Genomic DNA, 16,776 nt, shown 5'->3' with positions numbered 1-16,776 from the left:
CCAAAGCAGGGACCCATTTACTCATCTCCTCCATCGTGACTTCTCCCTTCTCAAATTCCTATCTCCCAAATTTCCAGACTAGGGATTCTCGAACGAGACGAGAACAGCGGCGGTTCTCCCTCCTCCCTCGCGACCTCTCCGGCGGAATCGTCGTCTCTCCGGCGAATCATCGCCTCTCTGCGTTGCCGGAACTACACCGGCTCCGCCTCCTCTCTCGAATTCGCACCTCGTCTCCTTTCCTCTCGGCGGGATCGCGCCTCACCTGCGTCGCCGGCAAACTCGCCTCGGCCCCCCTCGGCCGAGCGTTCTTCGGCCAGCGCCGGCGGCTCCCTCTGGCTCCGTCTAGCTCTCTATTCCTCTCTCGGCTGAATTCGCCGATGGCAGCCCGTCGGCTCCAAGCTCACTCCCTCCGTCGGGCTCTCTCTCTCCGCCGAGTTCTCTCCGGAAGGCAGCGACGCCATCGCCCCTCTCTCCATCTTCACTTGGCGGCGCCGACACCAGCCGCCGCCTTACTCTGCTGCCCCGGCAGCGTCTCCGCTCAGCCGGGCCTCTCGGAGCTCGTCGCTGCCCGTGGTACATGGAGGCATTCTTGGAGCTTGTGGAGGGAAGCAAAATCGAGATTAAGAAGGAGAGGAAAAGAAAGAAGATGCTCCTCTTGAGCTCATTTGGTTCTATTCCCAATTTAGTTTGCTTCCAACTTGAGAATTAAAGAAGTAGGATAGATAGCGTAGAATAGGTGCTTGTTGATTTTATCACACTTGTGGGCATGTATTATTTCCATCGTCCATGTATTTCCATTTCTTCACGCTGTATCCACATTTATCCAATAGAAGTATACCCTTTACTTTTATTCTTAAAATATAAAATTCCTTGCACTTTATTTCCAATCGTCTCTTAGTCCAATTTTTTTTTTTCTCCAAAAACTTTACACGAAAACTCGGGGTGTTACAGAGAAAGTAATCTGATTTCTTAAATTTTAAATTCTTGTAGTTGTTTCAGTTTTTAATCAAATTGAGAAAGTATTCAGAATCCCGAGAACGAGGAAAATTAGTAGTACAACTTTCCAGGGTTCTGAATCATAACTTTTCTTTGGTATTCTTTTTCTCAGTTTTAAGATTCTTACATATTTAATGCACTATCGTATAGTTTATTATTATTATTATTATTATTATTATTAGTGTTATTATTATTATTATTATTATTGATTACAACGTTTAAAAATAATTTAAAATTATAAATCCTAATTAATTTCATTATAATAAATAACTATATTTAAAATTATCATAATTATAACTATATTTTATAAAATTTTATAATATCAATAATTTATTAAATTATTAAAATATAATTAAATAATATAAATAGTATAATACATAATTATTATATTTTATAAATTAACAATTAATCAATAAAGTCGTGAAATTTTATATTATAAAATTTATTCAATTATAATATCAGTAAATATAATAATTATAATTATTATTATAATAATAATTATAATTATAATAATAATAATAATTATTATTATTATTTAAACTATCTAATGTATTAATAAATAGTAATAAATAATAGTTATTATTTGTAATTAATAATTTATTAAAAAAATTTCATTATTATTCTTTTTTTATAATTAAGATAATAATAAGTATACTTTTAGTTTTGGTATTTAAATTAAATAGAAATTAAAAATCTTGATATTTTCCAAGAACATGAAAGTAAAGTTTCTAGGAATCAAATTCCCGGGATTAATTTTTCCCAGGAATCATTTTCCTTGCCATCTTTACTTTCCCGTCAACCAAACATGGCCTAACTATCTTTCCTTTCATATCTCTTAATTTACCAATTTTATTTTAATTCTCGTGCCATATCATATGCCCATATTTTTATTGGACGGAGAGATTATATTTTAGGTGGAACATTTTTTTAGTCCATGAACTTTGCCAAACTATTCTTTTTTGGTCCGTAAACTTTGAAAATATCTTTTGAGTTACGTCAACTTCGACTTAATACTATCATTTAAGCTACTTTTTCACTATTTCGAATTTTTCTTAGGACAAAAATACCCTCAGGGACAAGAGAGACAATTTAGTTTATTTACTCTCTCTTCTTCACTTAAATAGTTAATATCTCTTTCTTTCTTCTTATCTCTTCACTAACCTAACTAATCTCAAAACTCTCTAGTCTCTAGATATCTCTGGTCTTAAATCGTTGAACTACTTGGATATTTCGATCAATCCTACACTGGTTATTTCCCAGTTGATATTCTGTTGTTAGTTAGTCTAAGATTCTTGAACATCTCGGGTGTTCTGGACTCAAACTACGCACACCGATTCTGAATTCTTGTGTTTGATGCTTTGAATTCTTCAAATTGGGGTGAGAATCGACTTTGACATGGACAATTAATATGAGGAAGGAAGAAGGGGAAGGAAAAAAAGAAAGAGGAGGAAATTAAATATTTTAATGAAGAAGAGAGAATAAATCGATCAAATTGCCCTTTATGGTCTTAAATATATTTCTTACCGAAAAATATATAAAAAAGTAGTTTAAATGATATTAAGTTGAAGTTGACGGACCTCAAAAGATATTTTCAAAATTTACGGACCAAAAATGATAGTTTGACAAAGTTCGTGGACTAAAAATTATATTCCCTCTATATTTTAGTATACGTTTGCTATCTTTTTCCACTAATATTTAATTAATTTTTTAAACTCTTTTTTGAGTCTAAGTAAAGAATATAATGTGGGACTTTTAGAGTTAAGTATAAAGTTTACAAGAAAAATATTTTAAAAATAATTTTAGTATCTCCATCTCGTAAAATTATAAACTATTTTTTTTTTGTCCATTTTATAAAAATAAAAACTCTGTAAACCTTTTATTTTAATAAATAGATCCCACAATCTATCAACCTTATTTCCTCTATTATTTTACTATCTTCTTTTCTCTTACTTTATCTATTTTTCTCAACCTCCCAGTTACTACTTTACCAATACCTTTTTTTAGATACCAATTCATTTCCTCTAAGACAGATATTAATAGCATGCACACGAAAGCAAACACAAATAATGACGAAAACATATGCTCTCTAACAAATACACCAATCTTTGACATATATATCACACAATGTCTTATTCGAACACAAGCATACATAGATAAGAAACTATTTATCGTACCCATAATTAAAACACGACACTATAAATAAACGATACACATGCTGGAATATTGAAGTCGCTCTTAATTAGTAGAGACTGCCAGTCTCAAAAGCCCTCTTCAACCACAATCTCACTCTCTCCTTCTCAGGCATATTTTTCTTCACAAAGCTATCATTGCAAAACTCATCAGCCCATTTGCATATATTAGGAAATTTATCTTGCGTCAAAATGTGGAATCCAACCACATCTTGAAGAATTGGAATCCCAAATGCAATAAAATTGGCAACCAAATCTACCAGTCCAATGTTGTTGCCTCCGAAGAATTTCTTGTCCTTGATTTCATTCTCTAGAATCTTGAGCCCTTCTTCCGCTTCCTTGGATGCCTTCTCCCTCTCCTCTCCCGCACTCCAACATGCTTTCCACAACGGACCCGAGCACTGAAATCATCAACTTAATTACTTCACTTTCTTAACTTCAATTATGAAACATGATAAAAAAAGGCAAGGGTTCAATTTTGGTACCTTATCCTCGATGAACTTGGCCCAGAAACGCGACATGGCACGGTCGTAGGGATCTTTGGGAAAGATAGAAGGACCTTCCCACGTCTCATCGATGTATTCAAGAATCACACTGGACTCAAAAATGGGTTTGCCATTGTGAACTAAAACAGGCACTAGCTTGGTAATTGGATTATATTCAAGAAAAAGAGGTGATTTGTTTTTGAGATCTACTTCAATATATTCATATTCCACACCCTTCAAATTAAGGGACATTTCCACTCTCTTCACAAAAGGGCTAAACCAAGCTCCAAACAACTTCACTTCAGACATTTTGTATCTGTATCTATGTCTATGTATTTAACTTTATTTTGGTGGATGTGTTATACTACTAATCCTAGTTTTGGAGGTCTACTTATAGAGAAGGAAAACTTGTTCACTAAGACAGAGTGAATTAAAAACTTGCACCTAAGATGTTAAAAATAGTTTTGCTAACAACCAGTTTGACCGAACAATTGGAAATCGTCAATTTCTTAAGGAGGAGTAGTATATTATTCTATGTCCGTATACGTTTTACGTAAATTAGCTTGATAATTCCTCCTTTTGAATGAATACAAAATTCTTACCAATTGGAGTAGTATACATTATAAGAAAATTTATATTATTCATAGCTTTTATTTATTTATTTCTGAGTTGTATTTGTTCTTCAATTAGAAAAAATACCTAAAAAAATTGAACTAATAAGTGATTTACGCATGCAAGTACGTCAGAAATAGAGAAAGGATATATGCATGTAGGAGTATTTATTTTAGCGGTGGGAACGTGGGGTACAATGTGGATAGGGATTTCATTCCTCCCAGCCCATCTTCCAGGTCAATTTATTGGAATAGTTGGGTGTGGGCTAATCAGATTAAATTTACGATCACAGCCCTAAACGTTCAGATTTCTAGTTAGCTCAGTGGGCTAATCGGATGACAATCAATTAAAATTATTTTATTTAACTATTATCGTAAACATTTTATATTTTTTTATAAATTAGTACTCCCTCCGTTCCATAGTAACATAGTCATTTTGCCATTTTGGTACGTTTCATAGTAATAGTGTCATTTTCATTTTTAGTAAAAGTTAACAAATTTTCCCACACCTATTTTACTCTCTCTTACTATTTTTCTCTCTTCATCTCTCTACCATTTTCATTTTCCACTTTATTATCCCTTTACTTAATTCACTTAACATAATTTTTCTTAATCTCCGTGCCGAAAAAAAAAGTCTCCATTACTTTGGAACGGAGGGAGAATATAGTACACATTTATGTCATTAATTCTTTTTATTTATCATTCTCAATATTAATTAATTTTAAAATAGAGGTGCATATATTATAGTACTACATGGTTTTTCTGTTTTGATTTATTTGTGAGTTGTATTTGTTCTTCATTTCGAAAAAAATATCTAAAAATTTCATCTATAATTGATTTATATACGTATGCACCTACGTCAGAAGTAGAGAAAGGATAGCTTGGAGTAGGTGATGGTTGCATCAAATGCTCTCGAATTTCAATGTGGATATATAATGTTTTTTTAGGGAGAGAGATGCCCCCAAACTAAAATGCATTACGCAAGTTATGGTCTCATCAAGATCCCCAGCGTTTATTTAAAATTTTAATCACTTGGCTCTTGAGGCTTTGCCCAATTTTAGTTAATTTTCTCCATTGAATTGAATACCTTTATTAATATACAAGTGATAGTATTAAGTTTTGAGTTATAAACAGCTTCAGTTCGTGTTTGCAAGAGCGTGTCTATTTGTTGTTCATTGCCCTTTTGTTCTTTTGCGTGCATGTGATGTTGGTTTAGGTTAAGGTCTTCTTTTTATATGGAAGGCACACTTGTTCATTGTTCATAGAATGAATAAGTTACAAAAAGATGAATATGGTGCAACAGCCTTTATTTTAAAATGAAAATCGCCGTTGCCGGGGATCGACCCGGGTCACCCTGGTGACAAGTGGGAATACTTACCAGTATACTACAACGACTTAATGTTCTTGTAACAGCCCGCCCTCCTAGGGTACAATAAATGCGGCGGCTGCTACCAAATGGACTCTAAAGAAGTAAACATAGGCTAGGGTTTTATTTAAAGAGTGTTGACCATAGCATTTAGAGGAAACATCAGAGCAGTAAAGCAACAACTTAACCTAGAAGCTTGAATAAGAAAGAGAAAGGGGTATCTTAAATAACGATCAAAATCTCAAGAGTACGACATAATATCCAAGATAAAAATCACAAGAAAAGGGCTAAGGCCTCAAATCGGAGGCAAGATGCAAATATCCCAAAAACAAATCCTAAAGTGTATCAAAATTCAGCGGAAGACGACCAAGAGAAAGAGTAGCTATGTATGAGGACACAACTACGCTTGAAGTTCAAAATATCCATCTTAATTAGTTATCATGCTCAACACCCGCCACCGCTCGTCATCGTTCAACCTGCACATAAGGAAAACACATGCAGGGCTGAGTATTTTGAAATACTCAGTGAGCTCATTGCCAAAACATTTTATAAGTTATGCCACCCTTACCAAGTGAACTCGAGTTTTAAGCAGTTATAAGAGAATATCACGAGTATCACAAAATATATTTTCATAGACTGGCCAGTCAAAATAACTCCCCATTTTCTCATCAATTTTCACAATCACAATCTTTCCATGGTGCGACGAAAGTGTGGCCACACTTTTCGCCCACGAGACCGGCCGACTAGCAAGGACGGCTCCCGATCCCCTCGTGTACACAGCCTGGTAGGGTTTGCGGCCCATACTCAGACCCGAATTCGTATAATCACATTCATAGCCCTATAGCCCAATGGCGCGAACTCACAAACTAGGCATCAGGCACACAATATCACAATAAAGCAAACATGGGCATGGCATAACAGTTAAACCACCCTTATAACACCAATCAATACTTTTGACAAAATAAAAGAGAGTTTTAAGAGTAAAGCCCACCTCGACTGCTTAGATTTCAAGTAGTTTCGCTATTCCGTTATCCGGCTTCGCAACCAAAGTTTCACCTTTTAATCACATAGGCACATATCACAAATTAGGTTCAACACTACTCTTACTCATGCATGTCTCAATACTTTTCCCTTTTTCCCATCGATTTATCTTATCATTACTAATCAATCAAGATCATGTTTATCACACAAGTTCTATTCGCATCTCCAATCTAGATCTAACATCGACATATGTCACACAAGAATATTTAGCCATCAAACACACACTACACCAACACAACACACACACACGACACGCACACACACACACACACACACGCCACACACATGTAACATATTCCCATATCCCCTTTATCCCACTTTCACTCAACCAAGATGCATGAGGGCTCAAGAAGACCGATTAATCGGTTAGAAAGAAGAGGTTTCGAGTAGCAAGAAGAAGATTAATATAAGAATACCTTTTTGAGAAAAACGAACGGTAGAAACAAAGTATTAGACTCGGTTCTTCAAGATTCTTGGATCAAACTTCAATTCTTCTTCAAAAGATGACAAAAATATTGGAGAATGGAAGAAAAAATTGGAGAGAGTGGGAGAGAGGAGAGGGGCGAAATTTATGGGGGCTAGGGTTAGGGATTCTCTTATTTATAGTGCTCAACAAGATCTTATCTTTAGGTAACTAAAATAGAATATTTGGTAAGATTTCATTCTCCACAATTAAATAAATAAATATTGTGAAGTAGGAAAGAAGAATTAACAAAAATAGACTAGGGTATCAAGGCATGTAATTTTCGAAATATATGGCTCCCAATTAGCCAACATTTTGTTTTTGGTATATTTTACGGAGTAGAATAAAATATCACGGAGAAAAATAAAATATTAAAAATCTCCCCTTGGAAGAATGAATTAGGCGTGTATTTAGTCTTGTAAATATAAGGAAGGGATTTTTAAATATCAACTAAAATAGATATGGCAAGGTCTCTTGAGGTATGGAAAGATTTGGTAGAATATTTTAATTCTAGGTATGGAAGGAGATCAAATAAGGGATCAATTAAACAATAAAATAATTTCTTCCTTCCCAACATAGTGATTTTCGAAAATCACCAAATAACAAGGGGGTTTCGATTTTTCCCTCTTTAGAATAAGGAATAATTGGGTCTTGGATTTAATTTGGATAAATATCCCAAGAATTAAATTAAATCCAGAAAAATAGAATTTCTTCTTCAAAAATCAAGGGGGTCGAAAATGGCTAGTATTTATGGAAATTTTCTCTAATATTCTCACCCACCCTCAAACAATTAATTCACCTCATAATTTAATAAATCACGTGCCACATCACATAGTCAACAAATTTGACTTTTCAAACTTCTCGGTCAAAGAAGCTCATGCAATAAATCCACTTATCAAATAATTCACATCTTCTACGTCATCAATAATAAATTTTAGGGCTCTAAAATTAGGGTTCGGAAATTCGGGATGTTACAGTTCTTCTTCTTTCGTGTATACGTAACGGAATACTAACATTCAACAACAGTAATTGGATCATTGTTCGACTGCCATTAAGGATCCAATAGGCAATGAAATTTGGCCTTATCCAAGTTGGTCATAAATTGTATTCAAAATTATGTTGAAAATTCCTATAACGCTGAAAATTATATTCGATATTTGTTTGTTTGTTTATTTATTTGCAAACCAATCAACATACTGATCGATTTAACACAATTCAACCAAATATATATATTTTCAGTAGTATGTTGAGGCGAAATTTGAGCTTAATCATTCCAAAAATCTATTCAAATCTAATCAATGAAAATAAGTGCTCAGTGTATAAATGATTTACCTTTTGTTGTGTATATATATCATTGAATAAACTCTATAGAGATGAATTAGTGAAGAATGTAAGTTGAAGAGTAAATTTTAAGTGATAAAAGTCCAAGTCAATCCAAAAAATAATATTACTCAATAGTCTACAGTGACACATTATGAGAATGTATTTGTTTGAGAGTCAAAATTAGAGTGGTACACTTAAACCTAGGATAATAAGATATTTGTCACCAAATAGAGAAGCCCAAAATGCTTGAAAACAAAATTAAGGGCAATAAGTTTATCAGAAGTAATAACAAGAAACATCTTGGAAACATACGTAATTTGAAATAACAAACTCTTAACTCCACACAATTTCTTAGTCAAACAGACAACCACTACCCATCCATGATCCATAGTAACGCAAACCAAACAATTACACATTGAAGCTGTTGTGCTAGTAGAGATTCCCTGTCTCAAAAGCCAACTTCAACGCAGAACTCACTCTCTCCTTCTCAGGCAGATTTTTCTTAACAAAGCTGTCGATATTTATCTTGTGTCAAAATGTGGAATCCAACCACATCTTGAAGAATTGGAATCCAAAATGCAATAAAGTTGGCAACATAATCTACCAATCCAATGTTGTCACCTCCGAAGAATTTCTTGCCCTTGATTTCATTCTCTAGAATCTTCAGTGCTTCTTCTGCTTCCTTCTTCCTCTCCTCTCCTGTGGCCCAACACGCTTTCCACAACGGATCCGAGCACTGAAATCATCAACTTATAGTTCACTTTCTTAACTTAAACTATGAAACATAATAAAAAAGAACAAAGGTTTAATTGTTGTACCTTATCCTCGACGAACTTGGCCCAGAAACGCAACATGGCACGTTCATAGGGATGCTTGGGCAGAATTGAAGGACCTTCCCACGTCTCATCGGTGTATTCGAGAATAACAGTGGACTCAAAAATGGGTTTGCCATTGTGAACCAAAACAGGTACTAGCTTGGTAATTGGATTGTATTGTAGAAAAAGAGGTGATTTGTTTTTGAGATCTTCTTCAACATATTCATATTTCACATCCTTCAAATTGAGGGCCATTTCCACTCAGCTCCAAACAACTTCACTTCAGACATTTCTGTGTGTGTATCTATTTTAAATTTATATTGGTGGATTGGATGTGTTATACTACTACTGCTCTTAGTTTTGGAGGTCTACTTATTCTAGAGAAAGTCTAACTTGTTCGATAAGCCAGTTGTAAAAATAGTGTAGCAAACTACTCCATTAAGATAAGAAATAGTAGTACTATATGTGGTTATTAAAAATATGATGTTTGACGAAGACTGTAGGTTCTCTAAAAAGTGATTTATGTATATTTATTTGGCGGCGCAAGGAAACAATTGAGATACAGAGAAGTAGGTGATCGCATCAATGGTCTCCGATTCGCAGTTTCGCACGCATTTAGAGGAGAGAGATGAGCGCATTCAGCGGGAGAGTGACGCAGGGGCTGATCTCACAACCTACCCAGCTTTGACTTAATCTAATCATTTGGCTCTCCAACTCAATTTTCTTCATTAAGTTGACATTTAACAGACCCTATAGAATATAGGTTTAATTTTTAGTTTTATACTAGTAGAATACGAACAAGAATTTAGTAGAGTTTGCAGTCTATTATTTAAAACGGGAAAATATAAGTGGGACTTTAAACTCTGGACACTCTAAAATGACAGATTATGAGATTATTTCGTAGGGGGAACAATAATGTACTACTACAATTGATACTGAGTTGTGTTGCACTAGTATTTACCGTATTTCTCTAGTAGCAGTACTTTGACTTTTATACTCCATTTGTCCCATAAAAATATACTCTCTTCGTCCCATAAAGATTGTCTCATTTTTTCATTTTCCGTCCGTCCCACAAAATTTATCCAATTTCACTTTTTACAATTTTTGGTGATGGACCTCATATTCCACTAACTCATTCCTATTTATATTTTATTATAAAACTAATATATAAAAATCATTTCTTAAAACCTGCACCCAACTTAACCGAGACTCCTAATGCCGGACTGAGGGAGTATTCTATTAATGATTTTACTTTCTCTCTGCTTTAACTATTTATTACTCCCTCCGTTCCAACTAAGTTGAGTCAAAAATTTTGGGCACGAAGGTTAAGAAATTGTGTTGAAAAGTATGAGAGATGAATAAAGTATGAAAGATAAGGAGATAGTAAAATATGTGATGGAATAAAGTAAGAGGGATTAGATGTTTTGTTTTTGTCAAAATAGGAAATGACTTAACTTAGTTGGGACATCCCAAAAAGGAATACGACTCAACTTAGTTGGGACGGAGGGAGTATCATTTTCCTCGAACACGTGCCGAAAAGCAGTCAATCACTTGAGATGGGATAGATGGAGTAAAATTTTAAAACATACCGGGTATCAAGTAATTTGTTCAAATAGCGGATACAATCGAATACTCCCCATGTTCTATAGTAGTGAAGTCATTTTGCCGTTTTGGTACATTCCATAGTAGTGGAGTAATTTCTCTTTTTAGTAAAAGTCAACACAACTCTTCTCGCCTATTCTTCTCTCTTATTTTATTCTCTCTATTTTTTCCTCTCTCTTACTTTATTAATTATCTTTTTATTTAATACATTACACATTATTTTCTTAATCTCCATATCGAAAAGAAATGTTTCTACTACAATAAAAAAGAAGAACATAATTAAGACACAATTTATTATTTAGAGTGTTTTTTTATCTCATACTAGAAAATAAACGCAAAGCGATTCAGAATGATATAAACTTTGACGTCTTAAAGTAATGGTATGAGAATCCTCTTTACCACGTTCTTAGTGTGATGACAATGGATATTTTGGTAAATCTCAATTCTAGTGTTACTATTAAAACTCTATTGTATCAAAAAATTTCATTTTTCAAATATGGAGGTAGTATTATATCAATAGTATGCCCACGAAAGCAAACAAAAAAAATGACGAAAACATATGCTCTCCAACAAATACCAAACTTTGTCATTACACAATGTCTTATTCGAACACAACCATACATGGAAAATACTATCTTCTATAAATAAACGGTAGACACACTGCAATATTCAGATCACTCTTAGTATAGACTGCCAGTCTCAACAGCCCTCTTCAACCACAACCTCACTTTCTCCTTCTCAGGCATATATTTCTCAACAAAGCTATCGTTACAAAATTCATCAGCCCATTTGCTTATATTAGGAAACTTATCTTGTGTCAAAACGTGGAATCCAACCACATCTTGAAGAATTGGATTCCAAAGTGCAATATAATTGGCAACCAAATCTACCAGTCCAATGTTTTCGCCTCCGAAGAATTTCTTGTCCTTAATTTCATTCTCTAGAATCGTGAGCCCTTCTTCGGCTTCCTTGGCTGCCTTCTCCCTCTCCTCTCCCGCGCTCCAACACGCTTTCCACAACAGATCCGAGCACTGAAATCATCAACTTATAATTAATTTACTTTCTTAACTTAAATTATGAAACACGATTAAAAAAAACACACACAAGGATTTAATTTTGGTACCTTATCCTCAACAAACTTGGCCCAGAAACGCGACATGGCACGGTCGAAGGGATCTTTGGGAAAGATAGAGGGACCTTCCCAAGTCTCATCGATGTATTCAAGAATCACACTGGACTCAAAAATGGGTTTGCCATTGTGGACTAAAGCAGGTACTAGTTTGGTAATTGGATTGTATTGTAAAAAAAGAGGTGATTTGTTTTTGAGATCTTCTTCAATATATTCATATTCCACACCCTTCAAATTGAGGGACATTTCCACTCTCTTCACATAAGGGCTAAACCAAGCTCCAAACAACTTCACTTCAGACATTTTGTATCTGTATCTATGTATATGGTATTTGAGCTTTATTTTGGTGGATGTGTTACTATTCTTAGCTTTGGAGGTCCACTTATAGAGAAGGCAAACTTGTTCACTAAGATTAAGACACAGTGAATTAAAAACTTGCAACTAAAGGTAGTACTACATTAAAAATGTATTTTGTTCCAAGAAAAAGTTGTGTACTAACAACCCTGTTTGACCGAACGATTTGAAATCGTCAATTTCTTAATATTTTTTGCATTGTATATATATCTAATCCTTGCATTTCTTTACTGGTAGCTCTTTTGATTATATTTTTATATTTACGTATATGTTTTATAGTGGTGCTTTTTTTAATTTATTTGTGAGTTGTATATGTTCTTCAGTTTGAAAAAAATATCTAAAAGATTCATCCATGTGCGCACGCACCTACGTCAGATGGTCTTTCAATGTGAGCCCCAGCGTTGCTTTTAATCACTTGGCTCTCGAGGCTTTGGCTAATTATAGTTATTTTACTCCATTAAATCGAACACCTACAGCATCTCCTCCAATGCAAATTGGTCAGCCATAGGCCAATCATAGGCCAGCCACTCTCTCTCTCTCTGCCAAGTCAGCAGCATTAAATATCTACCTGTCACATCAGATTTAGGCCAGCCATAGGTCAGCCGCAATAAAAATAATTCAAGAAATACTACATTTACGGAATTAAAATTACGATTAAATTACGGAATTAAATTTACGAGACATATACGGGAAAATTCATTAATTGCATTAAAAAAAGAAGGTACATAGATAAAAAAAAATTACATAATAAAGAAAAAAAACTATCGTGCGTGCAGTCCTCCGTGCCCACAACTCTTCAATTATATCCTTTTGGAGTTAAATATGAGCATCCACTTGGCGCATGTCGGCATATTCCTTGAGGCGGCCGACTTCATCGAGAGGTACCCCACGTCGTACGCTAGGGGTGGCCGTTCCGGTGGCTTGGACCGGCTTCATCGTCATTGGCCCAACTAGTCGGTTGTACGCCTTCGTCTTCGACGATCATGTTGTGCATGATAATGCGGGTGTACAATATTTGGGAAACGCATTCGACATCCCACAAACGCGTTGGACCCTTAATTGCCGCCCATCGAGACCGGAGCACACCAAGTGATCGGCACGCTACAATGGCAGCCAGCGCCAGGCGATCGGCTAGCCCACGCCGCTTTTTTGCACCGATTTCGGGCTGGCCTGCTGCAATGGTTCGGCTAGCCGACCGGCTAGCAACATGAATCGGCTAGCTGGCATTGGAGATGCTCTTAATATACATAATTTTGAGTTATTGCAAGCTTAAGTTTAAACAGCTTCGGTTCGTGTTTGCAAGGGGCGTTTCTATTAATTTGTTTGTTATTATTTCCTTTGTTTCTTCAGTTCTTTTTGCCTTTTGTGTTTGTCATGTGTATGTGATGTTGGTTTTGGTTAAGGTCTTCACCTTAAATGGAAGGCAAACTTGTTCAATGTTCAATATTATAGATTGAATAAGTTAAAAAAAGATGCTATGACTCTAGTACCGTAAAATATTGTCAAAATTAAAATCAATATATAAACATAGATACAAGTGTTCTTTAACATTATTTATAAACACGTACCAAATCGTAGCATTTTAATCTATCATGCTACAACTATTAAATCTAAGCTAAATTGACTCATTAATGATGATGGACATAGAAGCAAATGAATATCAACATCAATTGATTCAATTTGATTATAAAATAAAATATAGAAAATAAAAGACTGGAAGAATCATATACATTGTATATTATGCTTTGATAATCTTTAGCCGATTGTTGCACAACATTTTATAGGCTCCAATTCTAGGTATACATGAAATATATTTTCTAATTCTAGTAAATATTCTTTTGATTTGATTTTCAATAATCCTTCATTGTATATTGTGTTCGATTCTTGCTTTCATGAAATCTTCTTTCCAACCCACATTCACAAGTTGGGTATCTAGTATCCTAATACTTGCAACAATATTCAATGTGATTAGCTTATAATCTATTCAAGAATTCTTAATTCACTTTTTTTAGACCGTTTAATTCAACAATATTCAGTTTGATTAGTTTATAATTTTCAATTTTCGTCCAATTAACCCAAATTGACAATATAAGTACATTGTACTACTACCTCTCACCACGAAAAATAAATCTGGTTTGAATTCTTGATGGAAGAGCAGTTTATATATAACGAAAGTTGTGTGAACTTCTGAATGTGGAAAGAGATCCAAATGAATTTTTTTTTAAGTTGTTCAGCGATTGTCACATTATAGTCGGCAGCTAGCCTTGAACAATTGTTACTCCTGTTAAATGAATAAAATGATTTCTTATTTTTAATCTGACAATTCATATGCCTGTTTTTGGTATTTTTTTATCAGAGGTGAAAAAAATTAAACACAACTTAGAAATTTTTAGAACAGTCTTGTACTCCCTGTTTTAATATCGAAACATATTACCTTTGCACAATTGGGTATTTTCTTACCATATTTCATCTTTGAGACTACCACAAATCAATCATCAGGATTAATAAAAACGCCGTTGCCGAGGATCGAACCCGGGTCACCTGCGTGACAGGCGGGAATACTTACCACTATACTACAACGACATCTTGTTTTTCTTATTTTCCTGTTTTCATTATTACTCTCTCCGTCTCTTAAAGATTGTCCCATTTTTCCATTTCCGTCCGTCCCACAAAGTTTGTCTCATTTCACTTTTACCATTTTTGGTAGCGGACCCCATATTCCACCCACTCATTCCTACTCACATTTTATTATAAAACCAATACTTTAAAAGTATGACCCACATCCCACCAACTTTTTCAACTCACTTTTCATTACATTTCTTTAAACCCGTGCCGGGTCAAAGTGGGACTATCTTTGTGGGACGGAGGGAGTATAAATGGTCCATTCAATAATACAATAATATGTTGTTCGAACATTATTGGATCTAATAGGCAATGAAATTTGGCCATATCTACGAATCCAAAGTTATTTAAGTACTTCTGATAAACTTATTGCCCTTAATTTCGTTTTCAAGCATTTTGGGCTTCTCTATTTGGGTCGAAATATATTACAGTATAAATATCCTAGGTAAGTATACCACGTCTAATTTTACCTCTCAAACAAATACATTCTCATAATGTGTAACTATATATAGAATACTTTATATATTGGATTGACTTGGAGTTTTATTGCTTAAAATTTACTCTTCCATTACATTCTTCACTAATTCATCTCTATAGAGTTTATTCTTTGCTGTACTATTTTCATAGATAAGATTTGAATATATTTTAGGAATGATTGAGCTCAAATCTCACCTCAACATATTTGGTTGGATTGTGTTAAATCGATCAGTACATATGTTGATTGGTTTGCAAATAAATATAATAAACAAATATCGAATATAATTTTCAACATAAGTTTGAATACAATACCTGACCAAAGAAACATCTCAGAAACATACGTAATTTAAAATAACAAACTCTGAACTCCACATAATATCTTAGTCAAACAGACAAACACAAATAATACACATTGAAGCTGTTGTGTTAGTACTTAGTAGAGATTCCCTGTCTGAAAAGCCATCTTCAATGCAGAACTCACTTTCTCCTTCTCAGGCAGATTTTTCTTAACAAAGCTGTTGTTGCACAATTCATCACTCCATTTCCATATATTTGGATATTTATCTTGTGTCAAAATGTGGAATCCAACCACATCTTGGAGAATTGGAATCCAAAATGCAATAAAATTGGCAACATAATCTACTAATCCAATGTTGTCACCTCCGAAGAATTTCTTGCCCTTGATTTCATTCTCTAGAATCTTCAGTGCTTCTTCGGCTTCCTTCTTCGCCTTCTCCCTCTCCTCTCCTGCGCTCCAACACGCCTTCCACAACGGCTCCGAGCACTGAAATCATCAACTTAATTGGACTAATTACCATTCTAAATGCAAATTATTAAACATTATAAAAAAAATAGTGAGGCTTTAATTTTGGTACCTTATCTTGGACGAACTTAGCCCAGAAACGCGACATGGCACGCTGGTAGGGATCTTTGGGCAGAATCGAAGGACCTTCCCACATCTCATCGATGTATTCAAGAATCACATTGGACTCAAAAATAGGTTTGCCATTGTGAACTAAAACAGGCACTAGCTTGGTAACTGGATTGTATTGTAGAAAAAGAGGAGATTTGTTTTTGAGATCTTCTTCGATATATTCATATATCACACCTTTCAAATTGAGGGCCATTTCCACTCTCCTCACATAAGGACTAAACCAAGCTCCAAACAACTTCACTTCGGACATTATGTGTCTATGTATATGTAGTTTAATCTTATTTATTGGTGGATGTATAATGTATTATTGACTATTGTGTGACATTGCTCTTAGTTTTGGAGGTCTACTTATACAACTAAGAAGGCAAA

At 34.7% G+C, this 16,776-nt stretch overlaps 3 protein-coding genes, 1 non-coding gene and 1 pseudogene across 4 annotated transcripts; all 5 read right to left on the bottom strand.

Annotated features, from left to right (window-relative positions):
- Positions 1-3,076: 3,076 nt before the first annotated feature.
- LOC125221641 (probable glutathione S-transferase) lies at positions 3,077-4,044 on the bottom strand. Its single transcript, XM_048123821.1, has 2 exons — positions 3,671-4,044; positions 3,077-3,586 (listed from the first exon to the last, which is right to left on the bottom strand). The coding sequence occupies exons 1-2, from the start codon at positions 3,977-3,979 to the stop codon at positions 3,236-3,238; spliced, it is 660 nt and encodes a 219-aa protein (XP_047979778.1). The 5' UTR covers positions 3,980-4,044; the 3' UTR covers positions 3,077-3,235.
- Positions 4,045-8,760: 4,716 nt separating this feature from the next.
- LOC125185179 lies at positions 8,761-9,579 on the bottom strand (annotated as a pseudogene).
- Positions 9,580-11,451: 1,872 nt separating this feature from the next.
- Positions 11,452-12,381, bottom strand: LOC125223825 (probable glutathione S-transferase). Its single transcript, XM_048127120.1, has 2 exons — positions 12,015-12,381; positions 11,452-11,922 (listed from the first exon to the last, which is right to left on the bottom strand). The coding sequence occupies exons 1-2, from the start codon at positions 12,321-12,323 to the stop codon at positions 11,572-11,574; spliced, it is 660 nt and encodes a 219-aa protein (XP_047983077.1). The 5' UTR covers positions 12,324-12,381; the 3' UTR covers positions 11,452-11,571.
- A 2,504-nt stretch (positions 12,382-14,885) lies between these two features.
- Positions 14,886-14,957, bottom strand: TRNAD-GUC. Its single transcript has one exon. It is a non-coding gene; the product is annotated as a tRNA-Asp (tRNA).
- Positions 14,958-15,735: 778 nt separating this feature from the next.
- LOC125218677 (probable glutathione S-transferase) lies at positions 15,736-16,760 on the bottom strand. The gene is made up of 2 exons (XM_048120403.1): positions 16,349-16,760; positions 15,736-16,257 (listed from the first exon to the last, which is right to left on the bottom strand). Exons 1-2 carry the CDS (start codon positions 16,655-16,657, stop codon positions 15,907-15,909), a joined length of 660 nt encoding a protein of 219 aa, XP_047976360.1. The 5' UTR covers positions 16,658-16,760; the 3' UTR covers positions 15,736-15,906.
- Positions 16,761-16,776: the final 16 nt, after the last annotated feature.

The sequence above is a fragment of the Salvia hispanica genome, chromosome 4, assembly GCF_023119035.1.
Source record: "Salvia hispanica cultivar TCC Black 2014 chromosome 4, UniMelb_Shisp_WGS_1.0, whole genome shotgun sequence".
NCBI lineage: Eukaryota > Viridiplantae > Streptophyta > Magnoliopsida > Lamiales > Lamiaceae > Salvia > Salvia hispanica.
The sequence above is the reverse complement of the archived record's forward strand: the minus strand, read 5'-3'. Positions and strand labels throughout refer to the sequence as shown.